This window comes from Brachyhypopomus gauderio, chromosome 2, assembly GCF_052324685.1.
Source record: "Brachyhypopomus gauderio isolate BG-103 chromosome 2, BGAUD_0.2, whole genome shotgun sequence".
In the NCBI taxonomy this organism is placed as follows: Eukaryota; Metazoa; Chordata; class Actinopteri; order Gymnotiformes; family Hypopomidae; genus Brachyhypopomus; species Brachyhypopomus gauderio.
Window position 1 is genome coordinate 32566155 of NC_135212.1, and position 20798 is coordinate 32586952.

General features: G+C 43.7%; 2 protein-coding genes across 4 annotated transcripts; one reads left to right on the plus strand and one right to left on the minus strand.

Moving 5' to 3' along the window:
• Positions 1–12139: 12139 nt before the first annotated feature.
• Positions 12140–13636, plus strand: ttc36 (tetratricopeptide repeat domain 36). Its single transcript, XM_076994234.1, has 3 exons — positions 12140–12333; positions 12668–12856; positions 13368–13636. Exons 1-3 carry the CDS (start codon positions 12228–12230, stop codon positions 13634–13636), a joined length of 564 nt encoding a protein of 187 aa, XP_076850349.1. The 5' UTR covers positions 12140–12227.
• A 31-nt stretch (positions 13637–13667) lies between these two features.
• LOC143500194 (F-box only protein 40) lies at positions 13668–18921 on the minus strand. 3 transcript variants are annotated; one of them, XM_076994208.1, is made up of 4 exons: positions 18876–18921; positions 18416–18462; positions 15639–17525; positions 13668–14801 (listed from the first exon to the last, which is right to left on the minus strand). In XM_076994208.1, exons 2-4 carry the CDS (start codon positions 18416–18418, stop codon positions 14607–14609), a joined length of 2085 nt encoding a protein of 694 aa, XP_076850323.1. In that variant the 5' UTR covers positions 18419–18462; positions 18876–18921; the 3' UTR covers positions 13668–14606. The 3 variants fall into 3 exon arrangements, with proteins under 3 accessions (XP_076850323.1, XP_076850340.1, XP_076850330.1); XM_076994225.1 differs by having other exon boundaries at positions 18416–18449; positions 18876–18890; XM_076994215.1 differs by lacking the exon at positions 18876–18921 and having other exon boundaries at positions 18416–18719.
• Positions 18922–20798: the final 1877 nt, after the last annotated feature.

Consider the following 20798-nt stretch of genomic DNA (forward strand, 5'->3'; position numbering starts at 1 on the left):
AAATATCAGTCTGGTGGGAAGTACTTATAAGGAGATTTGCCAATCCCCCCCCCCCCCCCCAAACTGTTTCCCAGTAATGACTCAGCTGCAGTTCTGTTTTGCACTGTGCTGAATCAGACCTTAATTAACTGCCACTGAATGCATGAATGTTTAACCCACTAAATGTTGCTGTCCTCTAGAGATCTTCTGCTAAGTTTTACAAAGCAGTCTTCTGAAAGCATGGAAGAGTTTTATAGCAGATCAGCTACAGCACTGAAGAATACACTCACGCACGTGCTGCTTAGCTTATGCTAAAAGCAGTGTTTTGAATTGAAAAGCAAATCACTCTCCATCCATCTTTTTTTGGCAGTTATATGGCAAACACTGGTGCTTATACTGCAGTAGAGCTGGGAAATGTGGGCTTGGGTTCAGGACCATAATGTGTGGTGGGTGTGTATCTGCATAATATAGCCGAATGGACAGTACTATAATCTTTTATTGCCCTACACAGAATCATAATAATAATTAAAATTATTTACACCATTCCAGATGCCCCTAATCATGAAAAGTAATCGCAGAGTAATTATTAAAGTACATTTCATCTACCCAACTGTGATGTAAAATTTAAATGAGACATTTAGTGCTGACGTTTGACCAGTACATACTCTCATAATTCTGTGTGTTGTTTTTTTTCAGACTGCTAGCGCTGACGTGGGCGTTAACATGGCTGTACGATCAAGAGGCTGTGGCAGAGGTTAAGACCCTGTAGCTGCAGGCAGGATTCAGCATATGGTTTTGGTTTAAATAGGACAGAAAAGCACCATAACCATATTCACACCTGCACAAAAAATCCTGTTTTACCCTGGTACCTCGGGACCCAGCAGTCGTTTTTCACCGCACGACGCAGGTTGTGCAGCCACATCATATGGGAGATAACTCAGTGTCACGCCGTCCTCTTATTCGCGCATTAAACAAATGTCTTCTGCAAACATCCCATGATCCCGTCTGATGGTCAAGTCTGTGAAACTGACCTTATATTTAAAATCCGAGGAACAAACTGATAAATGAAACCAGGCACACCAAGAGACTTACTCTAGTAAACAGCAATTACCATGACGGTCAACCCAGTAGAGTGGACTCTTCTGGCATGCTAACTAATGACTGTTAGTTGTTCATTATAAGTACTTGGAGGTTTCAAAGATCTTAACAGCTGTATCTGTGAAGGTTCCTAGGCCAGGCTGTAAATCAGAGTCTCCAGGAAGCATCAGGAGAGATTAGGCCACACCCACCTAACAGTTCTCATACACAGATACTAGATGCCAAAATCGTAAAAAAAAATCAATGAGATGACTTTCTTCTGTCATTAATTACCAGACATGAGAGAATCATGGACATCATTGAGAGAAATAAATCTTTTGGACAAAGATAACTAACAGCACTTATCGGTTTAATAATTTGTGTAATCTTGCTCCACAAGAAAAGGCCCATGTCTCCTGTAATATCTGATGAGGTTGGGGAAACAGGGCTCAGGTCCCATTCTTCATGCAGAGTGGTGCCTTGGTCTGGAGAAACGTTTTACATGCTTGTGCAGCTGAGAGGTCCTGTATAGCCTCTGGGAAGAGAATTCTATATTTTACTCATGTCTTGAAATTCGATGGGCTCCTTAATGCTATGCCCCTAACAAGGGCTTTTAGAAGCGCTATAGGCCTACAGTGTCAGCTGGTGAAATTCTTCACAGCGGGGAGTGTTGCATGACGGGTGTGTTTACAAGCGGCATCTCTGTTGTGTTGACACCATCTTCCATCTTAACATGTTTTGGCTGCAGAACAAAGTTCCAGGTAAAGCTGTAGCAAACTCTGGGTTTATGTGCAGTTGGAGAGTGCGTATGGGATTCTTGATGGCAGAGGGCCAAAATCTACAAACATCTCTGCTCAGGCATGTCCATCACATCTTCACTGGCCTTCACTTATCTTCTCATCATGTCCGAAACACAGGAAGTCACCATTACTCAAATTAAACATAGTTTGTGCTATTAGACATCTTCTAAAAACAGACTAGCTGCATATCTTACCTGTCCAGACAGCAGTGACGTTGATGTTTTTGTTCCCTGTTAACAGAAGCGTTCTCCTCTCTGTCTGCCCCACGTGTTTTACAGTTGCCCCATTAATGTAATGGCTTAAATCTCCCTCAGAGCAGCAGGACTTGTTTTCTGTGAGAAAGACGAGGGAGGTTAAAGAAGCCTGAACCGTAGGAAAACAAGTCATGTCATCTCACACGCACTGCAGCTCAACCATTTATCAGCTCAACCTCTGGCTCCCTGACTGCATGTGTGTGTGTGTGTGTGTGTGTGTGTGTGTGTGTGTGTGTGTGTGTGTGTGTGTGTGTGTGTGTGTAGGAGAGGGTGGATGCATGTGTCTTCCTGCATTTCCGCCGAGCGGATTATGTTTTTCTAATCCTGACCGAGTCCCCCCGTGGCGACCCCTCCCCCCGTTCCTCGCTGCGTGGAGTCGTGCATCTGCGCCCCACCCGAGCCACCACCTCCGGCTCCCGCTCGTGGCGTAGGAGGGATTAGCAAGCTCAAGCTTTGATGTCGCACTGGTTGACAGCGGCAAACACGTCGCCACACACTTACAGGATTATTTTAATGTCCATGGTTCGCCATTGCGTTACTACCTGGTAATACGCTTAACTTTTCACAAAACACGTGATTACTTGACTTTGTCGTGTGCAAACCTTGCACAACTGGACATGATAATTAGACCAAAACACACATGGAAGCTCTTCTTTAAGACTGCAAGAGACGAATTCACGTTTTCATATGCAGATAGATTTCATTAATTCATAAATGATGATGGATGAGTCTCGGTGCATGACAGAGGGTGTACATAACCACAGAACTGCTCCTTTGACTTCATTTCCCAGAATCCTGCATTAGTTCAGGGGATTCGTTTGACTTTAGATCCCAAATGCTGCGATCGCTAATGTCAGACAGGCACGCCACTGCAATAAGTGACACAATTAATGAGAAGCCCTCTCCGCAGGACCCCGTATTCAATTCCACATCTCAAGTCGATGGTTTTAAATGTCACATGTACCGGAGCACTGTCGGCACCAGGACCGGGCCTGTTCATAGCCTGACAATAGAAAACAATGAAAACTCTCTCCCATGGCTGAGGTCTGAATGAGCTCTCTGGCTAATGCCTGTCTCCAAGGTCAACACTCTGTTATTTCCTTTTAATTTCCCACTTGCCCTGCAGTCATGCTCACACACTGCTGCCTGGGTTTTATTATCTGCGAACAGCCCAGATGTCAGCTGGTATTGACATAATCAGGTAGAGTACTGCCGATGCATTGACATTTGCAGTAATGGCGTTCTGCTAATGCCGAGCTTCAGACCACAGGCTACAGGCTAGTGGAAACACGCCGGCAAAAACATCATCAACCACACCCACAAACACACAAGCTCACTCATCACACCCTAAATACATATTAAACGAGAACCATGTGTATGCTGGGCTTCTCTGCTTCTAATTGTTGCAGAATATTCCGTTAGTCATCAGTGTTCAAAGCTTACAGCAGTGAAATAAGAATAATTTCGTTCTTTCCAGTTTAATCCTGTTTTGCCTATTGTTAGTGATGCTAATGAAGGTTTGGAGGTTCTGAGGCGTGTAGCTAGATCAGTCAGTGATCTGATAGAAGGGCACATTAAGGTTAGAGGGTCTGACATGTCCAACCAGCAGGACCATGTGGGCGTAATCACAGGGCATGGGAACATGTGGCATCTGGACAGTGAATGTGTTTATTAGTGGTATTGTATCCTATGGAATAAAGTTAATTTGGGGATGTATGATCTATGTAAAATGTATTGTGTTTAAGTGAGTGTAGACTGCAGTGAAAAAATGTAGACATTCAGTCTTCTTAGAGAGCCACCAGAACAGCCAATGGAGCATAATGTATGTGCATACCTGAATATTATTTAATATCATGAAGATACTTCAGCAGAACTTCAGCGTGCAATGAGAAATCAGAGATCGGTCTTACTAATATGAACTAAAAGTGTTGACATATGTGATAATACAATATGATCAAATGTGATCATACATGTTGGTGCAAGGAAACCAGCCTAGATGTAGTGAAGGTATTACTTACATGTGGGCTGTTTGTCGTCTAAATCTTGTAGGCTAGATCTAATTTGACATTATAATAATTTGAAGTATAGTGTTTACAGTGGTTTCTGATTGCACTTGGCAATCTTAGCAAATGTGAGTTGGTGTTTTGATCCTGTGTCAAAACAAAGTGGATATAAGCGCTAAAAGAAGTAATCAACTCTAATAGTGAGAGGTAAACTGAACCACTACACACCCTACACGTTGCTATCAATACAGCAACTGCAAAATTTACAGTAGTTATTAACAATAAACCTAAAGTCTAAAAATGGTATGCCGTCTATAAATGATATGCCGTGTTTTATAGTTATAGAGTTGTTTTTAGTAGAGTGGATAGTATTGCAGCAAATAAGCACTGTTAACATAGCAAGTTCTAATATCTTTACAAATACAATTTCATAAATCCCTCGGGCTGTTGAATCACAGACTCCCAACATTTTTAAACTGACTGCAAAAGCATCCTTTTCCTGCGTGATGTCATTTTCTCCAACTGAACAGGTCAAAGGAAAAAGCTAATTATTTTGACCAGAGCTCCCTCATATGGTGTACCGGGGAACTGCATGACTGGGCAGCATCTTAAGTGACGGTGTTCCACTGTGCTCAGATCAGCTCAGTATTTCTGAGAACTGTGATGGTTGAGGAGAAAATTATTGCAAGTTGTGTGCATTCACCAGTGGGTTTGAATCTTATTGTCTTTAATTTCTGATTGTTTTAGGGAGGTGATTTGAAATCCTAACTCTGTAGCAACTTTGTATAATTTACATTAGACTCACTTGAATGGCTTAAAAGAAGTATTGTGCTTATGTTTTCCCTACGTTTGTGCTCACCAGCTGTTACCATAGCAAATCACAGACCCCTGTGATTCAACAGTGAATCATGCAGTTTCCAGACTCATCTAGACTCTTCGGCCATGTTGACTGATCTCAGTACCAAGATCAACCAGAGACCTCATAATCAGACATGTAAGCCATCTCAAGAGCCCATACCAGTGTGCAGGCCACATCATGTTCCCACTCACCTGCTGCCAGTGTTTCACCTGTAGTTTCATTTTAATGATTGCAGTAATCCTCAATCATCATGTTTATCAAATGTGGCCATTGCCATGATGAAGCGTACGATGCAACATTATCTGCAGTTTCATATTAGCCTGCTCCAATGTATTCGTATTTCTTCCGTGGCATGGAATCACCCTCTGCAGTAGGATCTGCGGTCATTTCCCTCTGCAGTAGCACACCTGTGATGTCACTTCCCTCTGCAGTAGCACACCTGTGATGTCACTTCCCTCTGCAGTAGTACACCTGTGATGTCAATTCCCACTGCAATAGCACACCTTTGATGTCATTTCCCTCTACAGTAGCATACCTGTGATGTCACTTCCCTCTGCAGTAGCACACCTGTGATGTCACTTCCCTCCAGAGTAACACCTGCATAGCTGTAGCCCCTCCCCCTGCAAGTGGGTGTGTTTCCTTCTCTGAGCATCTTGATTGTTGCCCTTTCGCTCCCACGTGTTCATCTTGCTGACTCAGGCCCCTGAGTCATTACAGATTAGCGTGTGTAAACATGCCCACACTTGTAAACATCAGGGGAAAAAGAAAACAACCGTCCAGCCTTAAAGGACACAATAAGGACTCCTATTGTCTTTTGAATGAGAAAAACAACACCCCTCATCTGTTTTGCAGGTTTGCCTTAATGAATAATCTACTGGGAGCATTTCTACCTAAGGATGCAAAGTACAGGGTGGAGTGATTTCAATGCAAATTAATTAATTCAGTGCCTGCGGTGTAATTTACTGTGCCTGAAAGCAGTTTTGAGAGAGGCGACTGTGGGTGTAAATTTATACGACTCAAGGGAGGGTGATAATCTGTGGCGCGGTTGTCGTCATGACGAGAAGGACACTGTGAGAAATTCTGATGTGTAGACATCAAGAGTGGATTATACCAAAGCACATGGAGATTACTAAAAAAACTAAATAATGGAGATACAACTCAAGCAATACCCTTCTGTGTTTGTTCAGGGTTCTGTTCTTCTTCTTACGCCTTGTTATCTTTTCATCTTCCTCAGTTGTTCTTTCACTTTACACAGTGCTGACATTATTCATTTATTCATGAATTTATTTACTTATTTATTAATTTACTCATTTCCCCTGTAGCTCTTTAATGTACTTATTTGTTTGTACAAACAGTATCTCCAATTCTGCCATGTCACATTTAATTTCAGCAGAAATGTCACTAAGATATCTTTATCATAACTCACCGTGGACATCAAGCACATTTATACCAGACAAAAGGCCCATTAAAATATTGTCTTGAACTCAGCTTGAGCGCGCAGCCTCAGCCTTGCAATCAGCGTGTTCCCATCTCCTCCGAATACTAAACACAATTTCAGCCTCAGTCTGTTTCCCAAGCAACCAGCACGGGGTCCCAGTCCCAGTCCCAGTCTCAATTTTAGTCTTCCGTTCAAACCACTCCGATGCATTAATTACCTCAGCAGGTTGCATTTACAGCCAAAGTATTTTCTTCAAGTGGCAGATGGAAACACACATTTCCGCAGGCCCTGTAACGCGAGTTTGGGTATGTACAAAACTTTCTGCAAGGTGCGGGGTTCAAAAAGTATCACATTAAGGCAAAGAAGAGATGCACGTACATGGTTAATGCTTTAAAAAAGTGGTTTTAGTCAATGTGGGTCATCTGAAAGGCCTTCATCAGACCAGAGATGTCCAAATATGTAAATACTGCAACAGTATATTACCTCATAAAATACGTTTGATGAACAATTAGCATCAAACTTATTCAGAACAAAATACTGTACAGCAAACTATTTGTCTTCTCACTCTTCCAGGCGTGGCATCACTGACAGTAGGAAGCTGTTGATTTGAAATTCACCTGGTGGGCAGGCTTGTTGACACACGCATTCCCTGTGGGCTGTGGCCTTGTAGTCTCCCCTGCAGAAACGCCTGCACTTGTGTTGATGAAGGCCAGATGAAAGGTGAAGCACTCTTGAGGTGCTTGAGTGTACCATCTGCTAATGGCATGGCGCATGACCACGCAACCTCATCTGGGTACATTGCTTGGCTGTTATCAGGAAAGTAAATATGTTTCCATATAGAAAAGCTTGCAAATTCTGAGATGTATAGGGAAACAACAAATCATCTGTTAGAAAGTCGGCCTTCAGGAATCAGGTTCAAATTCTGGAGTCAGGAGACGAGTCAGAAGAGGAGTGTACGAATGTGTAAGTTGGGGATGAAGGTGAGGAAAAGGAAGAGGAGTTTAAGAAGGGGAAAGTGGGGGATGAAGGTGAGGGCACTTGGGGTATTAATATTAGGGCAGTATGTCACCTTAGAATTGAGACTTCAAAGGATCATACAGACATAGAAGGGTGGTGTTGACTCTCTGGTACATGGGCAACCATCAATACTTCTCAGGGATTTGATGGTTGTCACATTAGGTTGATTGTATTAACTTATTGTATTACCTTATTCTTTGGCGGGTGACTGCTTCAGGTTGGCAGACGAAGACAAAGGAGTAAGATGACCAATTGCTAAGATTCTGTGGCTAAGACCATTAGAAAATATAATCAGAAAGGAGCATATTTCCTCTCAGTACTGCTATTGGGAAACTTAATGTGCACATGGTAAAAGTATCAGCTCATACCAGAAATTGCACAAACAGTAGTTTGTTTCTTTATACAAACTCTGTTTCCATGAAAACAGGTTATAGTGTCTCATTAGCTACTGGCTTACTATTGAGAATCCTGTCTTCACCCATAACCAATTATCTGTGTGGGTTGTCACCTTTGCCATCCCCTCCCATCCCTGCTCCACACACACACACACACACACACACACACACACACACACACACAGTAATGCAGAAAGCTACTGTCCACTCCATGAGAAGCGCAACATAATTGTCCTTTGTCTTGTTCAGTTAAAGAACCATAATGTCTTGGCAGCAGTTGACTTCAGAGTTAAGCGCAGCCTAATACTTAATTGGGGATTTAAATTATACATTATTGCCCTTAGCTTTTCAGATTTCATTTATATTTGCAGTTATTCACCCTAAGCTTTTAGAGTCTGAGGGGAAAAGACACAAAAGACTAATTAAACGTTTAGTGCTGAATTTAGATATTGTTCAGAATCCAAAAACTTTTGTCATTTGCTAATTTGATTCTTTGTAGGTTTTCTAATATTAGAAAGATGTTGAAAGTTTTGACTGGCAAAAGGTGGACATGCATTATTTATTTCATATTATACTAATGTACAGTTCTGTGCTTCATAACCTCATTGCTTCTACAGAGTACAACTTTGAAAAGTTTATGGACAGTCTGCCATGTTAATGGAGAGAAACTGTTCTGTTTTGAATAAGTGATTCAATTTAATAGGTATTACAATGTAAATGTATGCTAATATATGCAAGGATGGTATGCAGATATTGTACCATCAGTGGTGAGAAGGGCAAAGGGAGGTGATTTCTGTTCTCTGTTCATTTGTCATCATCAGTGTATCAGAAGCTGAGCAGGGAGTTCTACTCCCAACCCTTTGCTCTTTGGGAAAACATGGAATTCTGGGTAAGAAGCATAACTTAATGTGACAAGCTTTTTCATGTAATTCAGTGTTTAGTAACTGTAGTATAGAGAAACTGTGGTGGGACATTTCTGGTAGTTTTAGGTCCGTTCAAATACAGTGGGGAAAATCAGTATTTAGTCAGTCACCAATTGTGCAAGTTCTCCCACTTAAAAAGATGAGAGAGGCCTGTAATTGACATCATAGGTAAACCTCAACTATGAGAGACAAAATGTGAAAAAAAAATTGAGAAAATCATTTTGTCTGACTTTTAAAGAATTTATTTGCAAATAATGGTGGAAAATAAGTATTTGGTCACCTACAAACAAGCAAGATTTCTGGCTGTCATAGACCTGTAACTTCTTTTTTAAGAGGCTCCTCTTTCCCCCACTCATTACCTGTATTAATGGCACCTGTTTGAAGTGGTTAACAGTATAAAAGACACCTGCCCACAACCTCAAACAGTCACACTCCAAACTCCACTATGGTGAAGACGAAAGAGCTGTCGGAGGACACCAGAAACCGAATTGTAGACCTGCACCAGGCTGGGAAGACTGAATCTGCAATAGGCAAGCAGCTTGGTGTGAAGAAATCTGCTGTGGGAGCAATAATCAGAAAATGGAAGACCTACAAGACCACTACTAATCTCCCTCGATCTGGGGCTCCATGCAAGATCTCAGCCCGTGGGGTCAAAATGATCACAAGAACGGTGAGGAAAAATCCCAGAACCACAAGGGGGGATCTAGTGAATGACCTGCAGAAAGCTGGGACCAACGTTACAAAGGCTACCATCAGCAACACACTACGACGCCAGGGACTCAGATCTTGCAGTGCCAGACGTGTCCCCCTGCTTAAGCCAGGCACGTCTGAAGTTTGCTAGAGAGCATTTGGATGTTCCAGAAGAGTATTGGGAGAATGTCATATGGTCAGATGAAACCAAAGTAGAACTATTTGGTAAAAACACAACTCGTCGTGTTTGGAGGACAGTGAATGCTGAGTTGCATCCAAAGAACACCATACCAACTGTCAAGCATGGCGGTGGCAACATCATGCTTTAGGACTGTTTCTCTGCAAAGGGACCAGGACGACTGGTCCGTGTACATGAAAGAATGAATGGGGCCATGTATTGTGAGATTTCGGGTGCAAACCTCCTTCCATCAGCAAGGGCAATGAAGATGAAACGTGAGGAGATCTGCATGGAGGAATGGGCCAACATACCAGCAACAGTGTGAGATGAACTTTTGCTATTAACCAAATACTTATTTTCCACCATTATTTGCAAATAAATTCTTTAAAAGTCAGACAAAATGATTTTCTCAATTTTTTTTTCACATTTTGTCTCTCACAGTTGAGGTCTACCTATGATGTCAATTACCGGCCTCTCTCGCCTTTTTAAGTGGGAGAACTTGCACAATTGGTGACTGACTAAATACTTATTTTCCCCACTGTATATGAATAAATGCCACAGAATGATGGAGTGTACGTTACAGGGGAACTGGATTCAAACAATCATCCTCCCAGAAGGGAACTGTAAAGTGTGGGTGCCACCAAGTGGTGTGAAGTAGCAAGTGCAGTGCAGCTAGGCTGCACAATAAACAAATCAACTAAAGGCACATCAGACCCAATGGGGAGCTAGGACCAGTGGATCTGGATGACCTGGAGGAGTTCCTCAATCAGAAAACCAAAAGATCTGAAGCAGTGTTTGAGCCACAGTTCTTCATGCCATTCCAAACTGCTCAAAATAGGGTTTTCCCAACCAATGAAGTGGGAGGCTATAGGAACGGCAGAAGAATCCATGTGGGGTCTCTGGGAGAACTGTGGTGAGGGGCTGAGGGGTCTCGAGAGGGAAAGTGCAACCAGAAGCTCCAGAGAAGCTTGGGGGGTCTGAGAGAAAATGGAGACTGATTTAATAGTTCTTGAGGGCTCTACCTGCCAAAGTAGCCTTGTCCTTCATTAAAATGCTGAATAAAGACTGAACCCCAGGGAGCCTGTGAGGTGATCTTAAGTTGGACAGGTGTAGCTAATTGATTAGCACAAAGCCACCATGTATCGTCCTCTAGTGGATGAAGGTAGCCTAGTAGAGTTCCCAGTTCTGGTCTGAGCTCTTCTGGCATGGAAATATTCTCATGAACAATGTTTTCATGGGAACCTGATTTTCAAAGTGCAAAAATATTCACGTGAAGTGCTGACTCCTTTGTTCTTTTCTGATGAAATGCAGCTACCTCTGAACATCAAGAATTCAAGAGCGAGGGGTAGCGAGGTTTCCTCCCCCCAATCTTTCTGTGCCATTCTCTTAGAACCATCACAAAACAGCATTTTGATGTTCAGTGTAAAGTTAGTTCTTTGCTTATTTATTTGCTTTTTGAGTCATATAAAACTGGAAAAGCCCAGTGCAGCAGAGCAGACAGGTTCTACCATCACTGCACCTAGGAGACCTAAAAGTTTATCAGCAGAGCAGACAGGTTCTAACATCACTGCACCTAGGAGACCTAACAGTTTATCAGCAGAGCAGACAGGTTCTAACATCACTGCACCTAGGAGACCTAACAGTTTATCAGCAGAGCAGACAGGTTCTACCATCACTGCACATAGGAGAGGTAACAGTTTATCATTCTACACATGCATTTTAATCTATTTTTAGTTTACTATTTATTTTACATTTCTTACTAAATCTGCACTTAATATTTATGTTGCTTACCATAACCTTGTTTCATTAGGTAGTTACTGTTAAGTCTGTTCCTATGATCTTTAGTTTTATTCATTCCAAACATCTTTCGGCGGGTAATGCTAGTTACAGTTTTTATTTTTGAAGAAAGTCAACTCCACCGAGTTTCCAATTAACAAAGCAAGCCCCACAGTTCTACTGAACCACCACATCTCTGCATCCATCATAATGGTTTGACATGAAGGAGTCCTGCTGTCTCCAAGGTGACTTGGTGCATAAATCGCATATGTGGTTAGGATGAAAACTTTGGTAACAGACTTCTTAAATGACATTAAAGCAATTCAAAGTATGTGGAAATGGAGATGGTGAGTTTTACAAGGAGATGGATGTTTTTTTGTTCAATTGGGAAATTGTATTCTCTTATATCCCCTTTAAATCAAGCTCAAATATTTATTTATTCAATTAACCATTCAAATCTAAACCCATCATTATATGTGCTCTGTAATATGAACATTTTAAAATTCAAACAATCTGGATACACTTTAGAAAAGGTGAATTTGGATTTAGTCAACTGGCTGCAAACATTGAAACTAACAACAAACTAGTCTGGGAAGGCCAAAGGGCACACAGAGACTCTGCAGACCGTTCCTGTGGAGACTTAGTAAATGCCAGATGTGCTCCATTCTGCGGGAGCTCAAAGTCCTGCCCTCCCCACCCCCTGCTCTGATTGGCCAACGACGGGCTCTGGAAGCCATTAGGAAGGGAACAGCCCTCTCCTGTGCATGTAACATCTCACAGTGGCTTTATGAAATGTTTATTTGAATAGGGAGAAACTGATGCTGTGTGGAGTAACAAGATGTCTTCAACACACGACTGGGCCGTTCTTCAGGCCATCTTCAACCCTACCACGCCTTTTGGAGATGTTCCTGGTCTAAATCAAGTGGAAGAGGTCACAGATGATGGTAAGTGGAGTTTCTCTTGTGTTAAAACGTCAGGCATATAATATCATGCCATGACAGAAAAAAGAAAGGTGTTCCAAAATTATTTAATAATAATATTTAATTTATTTTTTACTAATTCAGGATTTTTGATTGGGCTATCAAAAGAGACATGATGAAGTTTTACAGAAACCATGAGCAGCTGCAACTCTGTAACATCTGTGCTGGGACTGTTAGGGGTTTGCATCTCTCTCAACAGAATGTGCATGTAATAAATGAATTTAAAATAGATCTGCTGCGAGTATTAGGCACCGGTAACAATGACGTTGGCAGATCCACACCGCATCTCTCTCTTCAGATAGTGGCTTCCCGTCGGATCTGCTGAGGAAGGTGAAGGATCTGGAGCTGAAGGGTGTTGCTGCAGCAGAGTCTGGGCAGGTGGAGGTGGCCCTGGGCCATTTTAACCAGGCAATCCAGCTGCTGCCCTCCAGGGCTTCAGCCTACAACAACCGCGCTCAGGCCAAGCGCCTGCAGGGCGATATTGGAGGTGGGCTGCCGGCTGGCTGCTTCCTGTTTTTTAACCAGACCAGGAGTGAAAGCTAATCTTTCATCTGCTTTGAAGTCCAGAAAAAAAGACCATAATGAATCATTTCTAGTGTTTTCAATAATGCTTTTATTTTGCTTATCAGCAAAGCCTAATTATTATTAAACATTTATATGCAGTACAAGTGACAGGGAATATTTGCTATTATAGATAACACCTTATTTGAGGGTTCTTTATTATGGACATTATAAGAAATTCATGCATATATAATTATATTCAAACATATATGACAGGCACTGATGATTCTTTAAATCAGCTGCCACAAGCAGCCTCGTCCCCACTGCCGTTAGTGGTCACTAAAGAATTGTGAAATGTTTCATAAAGGCCTTGGACCGAAACAATTGCCAAACAGTAAGTTCAAATGTACCAAATCAACTTAGAATAGAAAAAAACCCCTTCATCAACAGTCTTAAAAACATCCGCGATCTTGTCCGTGCCATCTAACTCCACGCAGGTGCCACCGACGACCTGGACCGTGCCATCTCCCTGAGTCGAGGGGTGGGCCTCACGGCCTGCCAGGCCCTGGTGCAGCGTGGCCTCCTGCTGCGGCTGGCCAAGCGCGACGACGAGGCCCGGGCGGACTTCGAGCGTGCGGCTGCGCTGGGCAGTGAGTTCGCCCGTAGCCAGGCGGTGACCCTCAACCCATACGCCGCCCTGTGCAACAATATGCTCGCCGAAGTCGTCGGCAAGTTGCGCAACCCCGCGGATACCACGACGCCGTAGCAACGGAGCAGTGGGCATTAGGCACATGCACACATGGGTTGTTTGTTTTTTCTTTTTTTTTTTTGTAACACTTTGCTGAACTTTTACATTGTAACTATGCCAGTAATAATAGTGGAATAATCTGTGTAACAGAATGCTTTGTTACTCTGAACTGTAACTGTACAGTCTATATGTATTAATACTTTTCTATTATGTAAATACAGACCAATAAAGCATTGTTGTGCATTGTCAATCAGTATTTGGTACAGTTAGGCTGCAACAGTGATGTTGTGATGTTGAGTATTACCATGTTTTCTGTTTGCATAAAACATCAAATCATTTTACACATGCATCTCTGGTGATGCATCTATGTGAGCAGCATAGTCTGAATTAATAAAGAGAATTGAGTTAATTAAGAGCACAGCCATGCGTTTAGGCCAGTGGAAAATACAGAGATGACTAATAAAGTCATCCACATTTTGTCACATTAACTTTGTAATGCATAACTGACCTGACTTAATGAATTTAATTGTGCTGGGTATTTTTAACCACCAGAGGTCACTATAAACCAGGACATATTTTCTGTACAGCTTTTTTTACAACCAAAAGATCAAAACAAAGTGATCAGCTACAGTATATTAAGGCCAATTAAAACATGAAGCAGCTATTAAAGAAAAAGTGACCTTGGGTATCTTGAAAGAAGCTGTATAAATGTAACTACATTCATTCAATCAATCATTCATTCATTCAAATGTTTCCTTTTTCACAATTTGCAATCAAAAGATCGTATGACTACCAAATAGGTTTGAGACATAACTGCAAATTGTATTATTATATATTGTAGGTATTCATTTAATCAAATTTTCAATTCTTCATCATTGTTACGTCCTTGTTGAAGTAATTACTTTACAGCCTAATTCAGAACACATGCGTCGGCGGGACTCTATAAAACAATGCTAACCCATCCCCCACGCAGCAGCTGGGTTAGCTGTCATGTCCTTGGCCAGGGCTCTGGAGTGGGGTGGCGCTCCGACCCCTGGACGTCCCTCGTGCTAACCAAGGCCACGGGCTCGCTCCTCCTCTCACACTGATTGTAAGGGCAGACCTTCAGATGCTCGGCCATGGATGGCACATCGTCGAAGATCCACCTCTCCACAGGACAGAAGAGCCTGCTGAACTCCCACACCTGCAGGGGGCGACAGAGATCGAGAGTGGCACCCGCTAACTTTCCACTGTCACGTCCCCATGCTTCAGCACTCCCGTTATTCCAGCACGCGGGTTGCTGCATAGCAGATACGTCCCTTTGTGCTTCAGAAACGCACCACGCTTTAGCCGCTAGCACTTCTGGGCCTCTGCTATGGGCAGACACGCATTCTGCAGGACTACAATCTGTTAGCAGAGTCAAGGACGTATTTAGCAGAACGATACGCTCTGTCCCACTGCTCATTTACTGGCTAGTGTACTTATTAATAAAGTGGGAGGTTGCTTGTCTTGGAGCACTTGATGCAGATCAAACTCACAGTATGTTCCCTCTCTGCAGCACACTGACCCAAATTACTCAGAGACAAGCCTGCAGCACCCTGTCATTTTTAGAACACTTATCATTACCAAAACACACAGCAACAGGCACCGCTGGGGCTAAAAATACAGCTGGAGCTAGGAAGTGTGGAAAGTATTTACAAATATTGCCTCAACCTGACCTGAGGCTCCGCTCTCGATTTCAGCATGAATATCGGTTAAAATAAATAGAAAATGGAGCAGTTATTATAAACCTATGCTAACCTATGCTAATAAGCCTCATTCCCTGCAGATGGCCTTTTCTGCATTTAGTGCCATGCCTGGTTATCTCAGGTAGCAGGTACGGCAGTGGTTAATGCCACTGTTGCATAACTAGGAGTCTAGTTGCTGGTGGGCACCATTGCAGACCTCCTTTACAGACTGTAGGGTCTGTGATCCCCAAGGGCATTTGTCTCTAGGGTTTTACCAGAATAGCCTACAGCCCATTTGTGTAATCAAACCTCACCTTTTTCCTGGCCCTCCAGCAGGACCCACCATGGGAGTAGGTCTTCTTCTCCCACTTGAGAGACACCATCCCCTTCTCCTGCAGCAAAGTCTCACAAACCTCCCTCATCAGCTGGGACGCCTGAGACAGGTGGCAGAGAGACACGCTGTCCAAGAACCCGGCGATGTGCTGGAGTATCTCAAAGGGAAGCCTGCTGAGCTGGTCCAGGTTCCTCGAACGCTTTCGCTCACTGTTTATGGTTCTTGCACCCTTGTAGGGCCACGCTCCCACCTGTGGCTGGAGGGTGAACGTGCCGAGGTCCTGGCTGTAGCACACCACAGCCCGGTGCATGGAAGGCCGGAAGCGGCGTTGACTGTAGGTGCAGCCCAGATAAGCCAAGGGACATCGCTGTATAAACCAGCCCGACAGGCAGGACTGGATGTCTGCATGCACGTTCCGAAAGTGCCAGGGGTACTCATCCCGCCGGAAAGTGTGGCCGCAGAGGTACGTGAAGCTGGAGCTGGACTTGTTGTGTCTCCTTGTCACACACTCTGTCTGGATCTGCAAGTGGAGTCTCGGGGAGTTGTGCTTTATAACGTCGGCCAGCGAAGTGTCAGGCCTGAAAGGTGCGGAGGGAAAATCGTAGGTCTGTGTGCCCACGTCCACGTAGAGACCATCTGTCCCGATCGTCTCACTTATCTGGTGGCCCTTTAGCTCCCTCTCCAGACAGCACAACAGAGTGGTCTGTACCTCATCTGACTTTGGAAGTTCTTGGATGGACATGTCCAAACCGGAGGTGTCCACATTCTGGTCGGTTCTCTTGGCCCTCTGCGATGGGTCTTTCAGGTAGTTTCGCTTGGCCGTGAAGCTTTTGGGGATATTGTAAGAATGGATCGTCTGCACCTCGATAGGTTCCAGTGACCCATAAACAAAGTCTTTCTCTTTTGGTGTGCAAGCTGCCAGCTGGCCAAAATTGATAAGCATGCATCCATTATGCACCAGATACATGTTGTATTCAGACACATGAACCTCTTGGCGAAGTCTTTCCAGGACACCATCCTGCCAAGGAGCAAAGCCTGTCTTGGCGTGATCCACTGCGACCACATTATTGGACTGTTGGACATCCTGAGGGCTCTGTGTTGCCTCTCCACAATCAGCTGTGGACTGTCTATCTCTTCTCTTGGGCCCAGTATTATTCTGCAGGTTTTTCACTGTTTGCTTGCAACCCTCCTTCTCCTTTTTAAACATTCCCTCCCATGTGACATAGTTTTCCATGCAGGCCAAATTGTTGCTCCTGGCCAAGGATATCAGCTCCTCCTCCATTAGTTCCTGCACATCTTGGCCATCAGAGCCAATTAAAGTTTCACCTCTGCTTAAGTCTTCAGCCTTCCATGCAACTGAAGCTCTGCCCCCAGCTGCTCCATCAGGTTCTTGTGCAGTAGGTCCCTCGAGCCTCTTGGTCAGCTCAGGAAATGACTGACTCATGTTAATGGAGCTGAACAGTAGCTTCTGGTCTCTCAGAGCCATTGCTACATCGAGCTCATTTGTGTTTTCAGCTTCAGTCAGAGCATTCTCGTAGAATGCCGTGTCCATCTCAGGGACGGGCCACCTGTTCCACTCCAGCGAGCAGCTGACCACGCTGGCAGGACACACCTCAAGGTGCTGGCCGAGACGATGTCTGGGCATGGACATGGGGCAGCCATAGTGGGCACTGACACAGGGTACTATCTCCCTAGGGCAGAGCACATGGTGCTCTTCTTCTTTGCACAGGTGGAATGCAGCCCCACAGAGGAGACGACAGGAAATGACCACACAGGAAGTGGAGATCTCTACAGGGACTTTACAGTTCTGGTTAAAACATGTCTCACAGTGCTTGTGCAGACCAGTGCTGGACTTTCTATGTTTGCCCTACAGAGAGAAATAAAATAATTTACCAGGTGAGTAACTACAGTGTAGATACAGTATAAGCAATGCAGAGATACTCAAAATTATGAAGTTTCCACATCAGCTGCAAGCAAAACACACATCCTTTTTCTTTGGAAATTTTGCTAGATCTATCTATCCATCTATCTATCTTTTGAGCCACATGGTGGCTTGGTGGATAGCATGTCTGCCTCTCAGCCCTGTGGTCTAGGGTTCAAGTCCCTATCTGAGTGGAGTTTCCATGTTCTCCCCCGTGTCTGCGTGGGTTTCCTCCCACAGTCCAAAGACATGGAGGTTAGGTAAATTGGCATTTTCTGATTCTCTGACAAATTCTCCCTCAGTGTGTAACTGTGTGTCACTGTTCAATAATAGCAGTTGTCTGAGTGTCTGTGCATGAATGTGTGTCTGCTTGTATGCCCAGTGGTGGATGGTGCTCTGTCACTAGGGTCTGTCCTCTCTCCCCTTCCTGTACCCCAGGGGGCTGTGGCTTCCAGTAGAGAGTACACTGTGCGCAATTGGCTGCTGGTGTGTGATTGGTTGTGTAAGACTTGTACCTGTGTTAAAATTGTAAAGTGACCTTGAGTATCTTGAAAGGCGCTATATAAATTAAACATCTATCTATCTATCTATGAAACACTTTGGTTGAACAGCTGATGAAGGACCTCTGTCCAAAACAGACCTCTGGAAACTTTGTGTTCTTTTCTACAATTTCTTTCTCTCTCCTCTCTCTCTCTCTCTCTCTCTCTCTCTCTCTCTCGAGAGAGAGAGAGAGAGAGAGAGAGAGAGAGAGATAAAATGTCTCTCAGTACATAAAGTTTGCAGAGAAATTGAAATACATAGAAAGTAAAAGGAAGCTAAATCATGTAGACTCTTACCATAGTTGTTGATATTTCTTTGATATTCTAATATCTGGAAGAAAATTCTGTCAAAAATATATGTTATAGCAAACTGTTGATCTTGAGAACATGCGAACACAGCTGAAACGTCTCATACTGATTGATGACAACACAAACCATTTGGCACATAGGTGAAACATTTTGACAAGTGAGAATTCTGCCACTATCACTATCACTTTGACAAATATTTTTCCTACAGATTAATAAGACAGTAATTACATTCAGAAGGTAAAATAATAAAATGTCTGATTTGATTAAAGGAATGAATGACAGAACAAGAGATATAATAATATATAAAATACATGTAAAAAAATATATATTTTTGTTCTCACTTGTCAACACGTTTCACCATGATACACTTTGGAACTCTTTTTACCATATGGTTCTTGTAAATTCAGGAGTACTGTGTTAATAATGCAAAAGTCCAGTTCATGCTTACCCTGTACAGCACTGCTGTTATCACTGTGTGGTTGGGTTGGTATAAATATGTCATTGTGTGCAGGAGTACAAATAGCCTCGGTTCTCTGCTTGCCTGTTATAAATAGATAGATGGTCAGGCGTGGTGGTGTGTGGTGGTGTGTGGAACAATGTATGCTCACTAGCATGTGTGTGCTGCACCCACAGAAGGTTGTGTGCAGTCTGTGAAAGACCTTGAACAGTGGCTAATATGTATTTGTTGGAATTTTTACTAATTATTAAGGAATACATTTATTTCATATCTCAATAACAAACATTTTATAAAGGGATTATTTCTGAATGATTCACACATTGGTGTGATCTGTGTTCTTGGATAAACAAACGTTAACATTTAAATAAACATTCAAAGAACGTGGTTTATCTTTTGGCTTGTTGTGACATGTGCTGTCCACCAGATGTCACTAGCAGCCCTTCAGTGAGAATTCCCAGTGAGGCCCGTCTAGATCGAAACTAAAATGAACTCAAATAATAAAATAGTGGATTACAAATGAGAACATATCTAGTAATTCAGTATGCAATTCAGTGCCACAATGAAGTATGTGTTCCTTTCTAAACGTCCTTTGTTCTGTTTAAGCTGCAGACAAGAAAGATGCATCTCAGAAGTTAAGGCAAGACACTCGTTTACAAAACATTACAGTTCAAAAGACAAAATGCAGAAGTTAAAATAGAATGTTCTTCACATATTGATGGAAGCATGAAAGTCCTGGAGACTCAGTTACTCCTCATTACAGCTGACTAGTGTGGTGCTGATGGGGGTGGTGCTGATGGGGTGGTGCTGCTGGGGTGGTGCTGCTGGGGTGGTGCTGATGGGGTGGTGCTGCTGGGGTGGTGCTGCTGGGGTGGTACTGACTAGGGCGGTGCTGATGGGGTGGTGCTGATGGGGTGGTACTGACTAGGGTGGTGCTGATGGGGTGGTGCTGTTGGGGTGGTACTGACTAGGGCGGTGCTGATGGGGTGGTGCTGTTGGGGTGGTACTGACTAGGGCGGTGCTGATGGGGTGGTGCTGTTGGGGTGGTACTGACTAGGGCGGTGCTGATGGGGTGGTGCTGTTGGGGTGGTACTGACTAGGGTGGTGCTGATGGGGTGGTGCTGTTGGGGTGGTACTGACTAGGGTGGTGCTGATGGGGGTGGTGCTGATGGGGGCGGTGCTGATGGGGCGGTGCTGCTGGGGTGGTGCAGGTGGAGGTGGTGCTGATGGGGATAGTACTGACTAGTGTGGTGCTATTAAAAAAAGAGGCCCATGCAGGCAGATGTTTATGACCATATAAATTTAGCTCCTCAACAACCTTCTTGCACCCAATCTCCTGCTTTTAATCTCAAAAAGTAATTAAAACCACCTTCTAATGATGTCAGTGCTGCTATTACTACTTAATTAGGATGGGGATTTGGTGAGATCCCTCCTGGGCAGGGAACTTTGTCTAATTTTGCCACGGTAATGCAGGAAGCAATGGAGCAGGACAGGACATGGGAGATTGGAAATGAGCTGTTGCAGTGGAGCTGTTTCCACAGTGATGCTGTCTCGCCAGTGATGGAGGCTAATGTCGGATCAGAGGGTGGAGGGAACCCACCCGCCACACCTACCCCCACCCTGGGGAGAACCCCCCACCCCCAACCCTTGGTACTGCGGAGGGGCTGCTAACAACACAGAATCCACACCTGCAAAGCACATTCGAAATGACACCTGCAAAACACTCCTTACTCATAAAGGACATGTCTAAAATACATCACACCTTCAAATGACATCTGCAGAGCACCTGAAATGTGTGAGAGTCATCTTTAAAAAATATTAGGCAAGTTACAACCGTTAACAGACCAACTGCAGCAGGTTAAAGACACTTGAAGTCACAGGGCATCATATTACGGTCAACAGGCCATTACTTTAAGT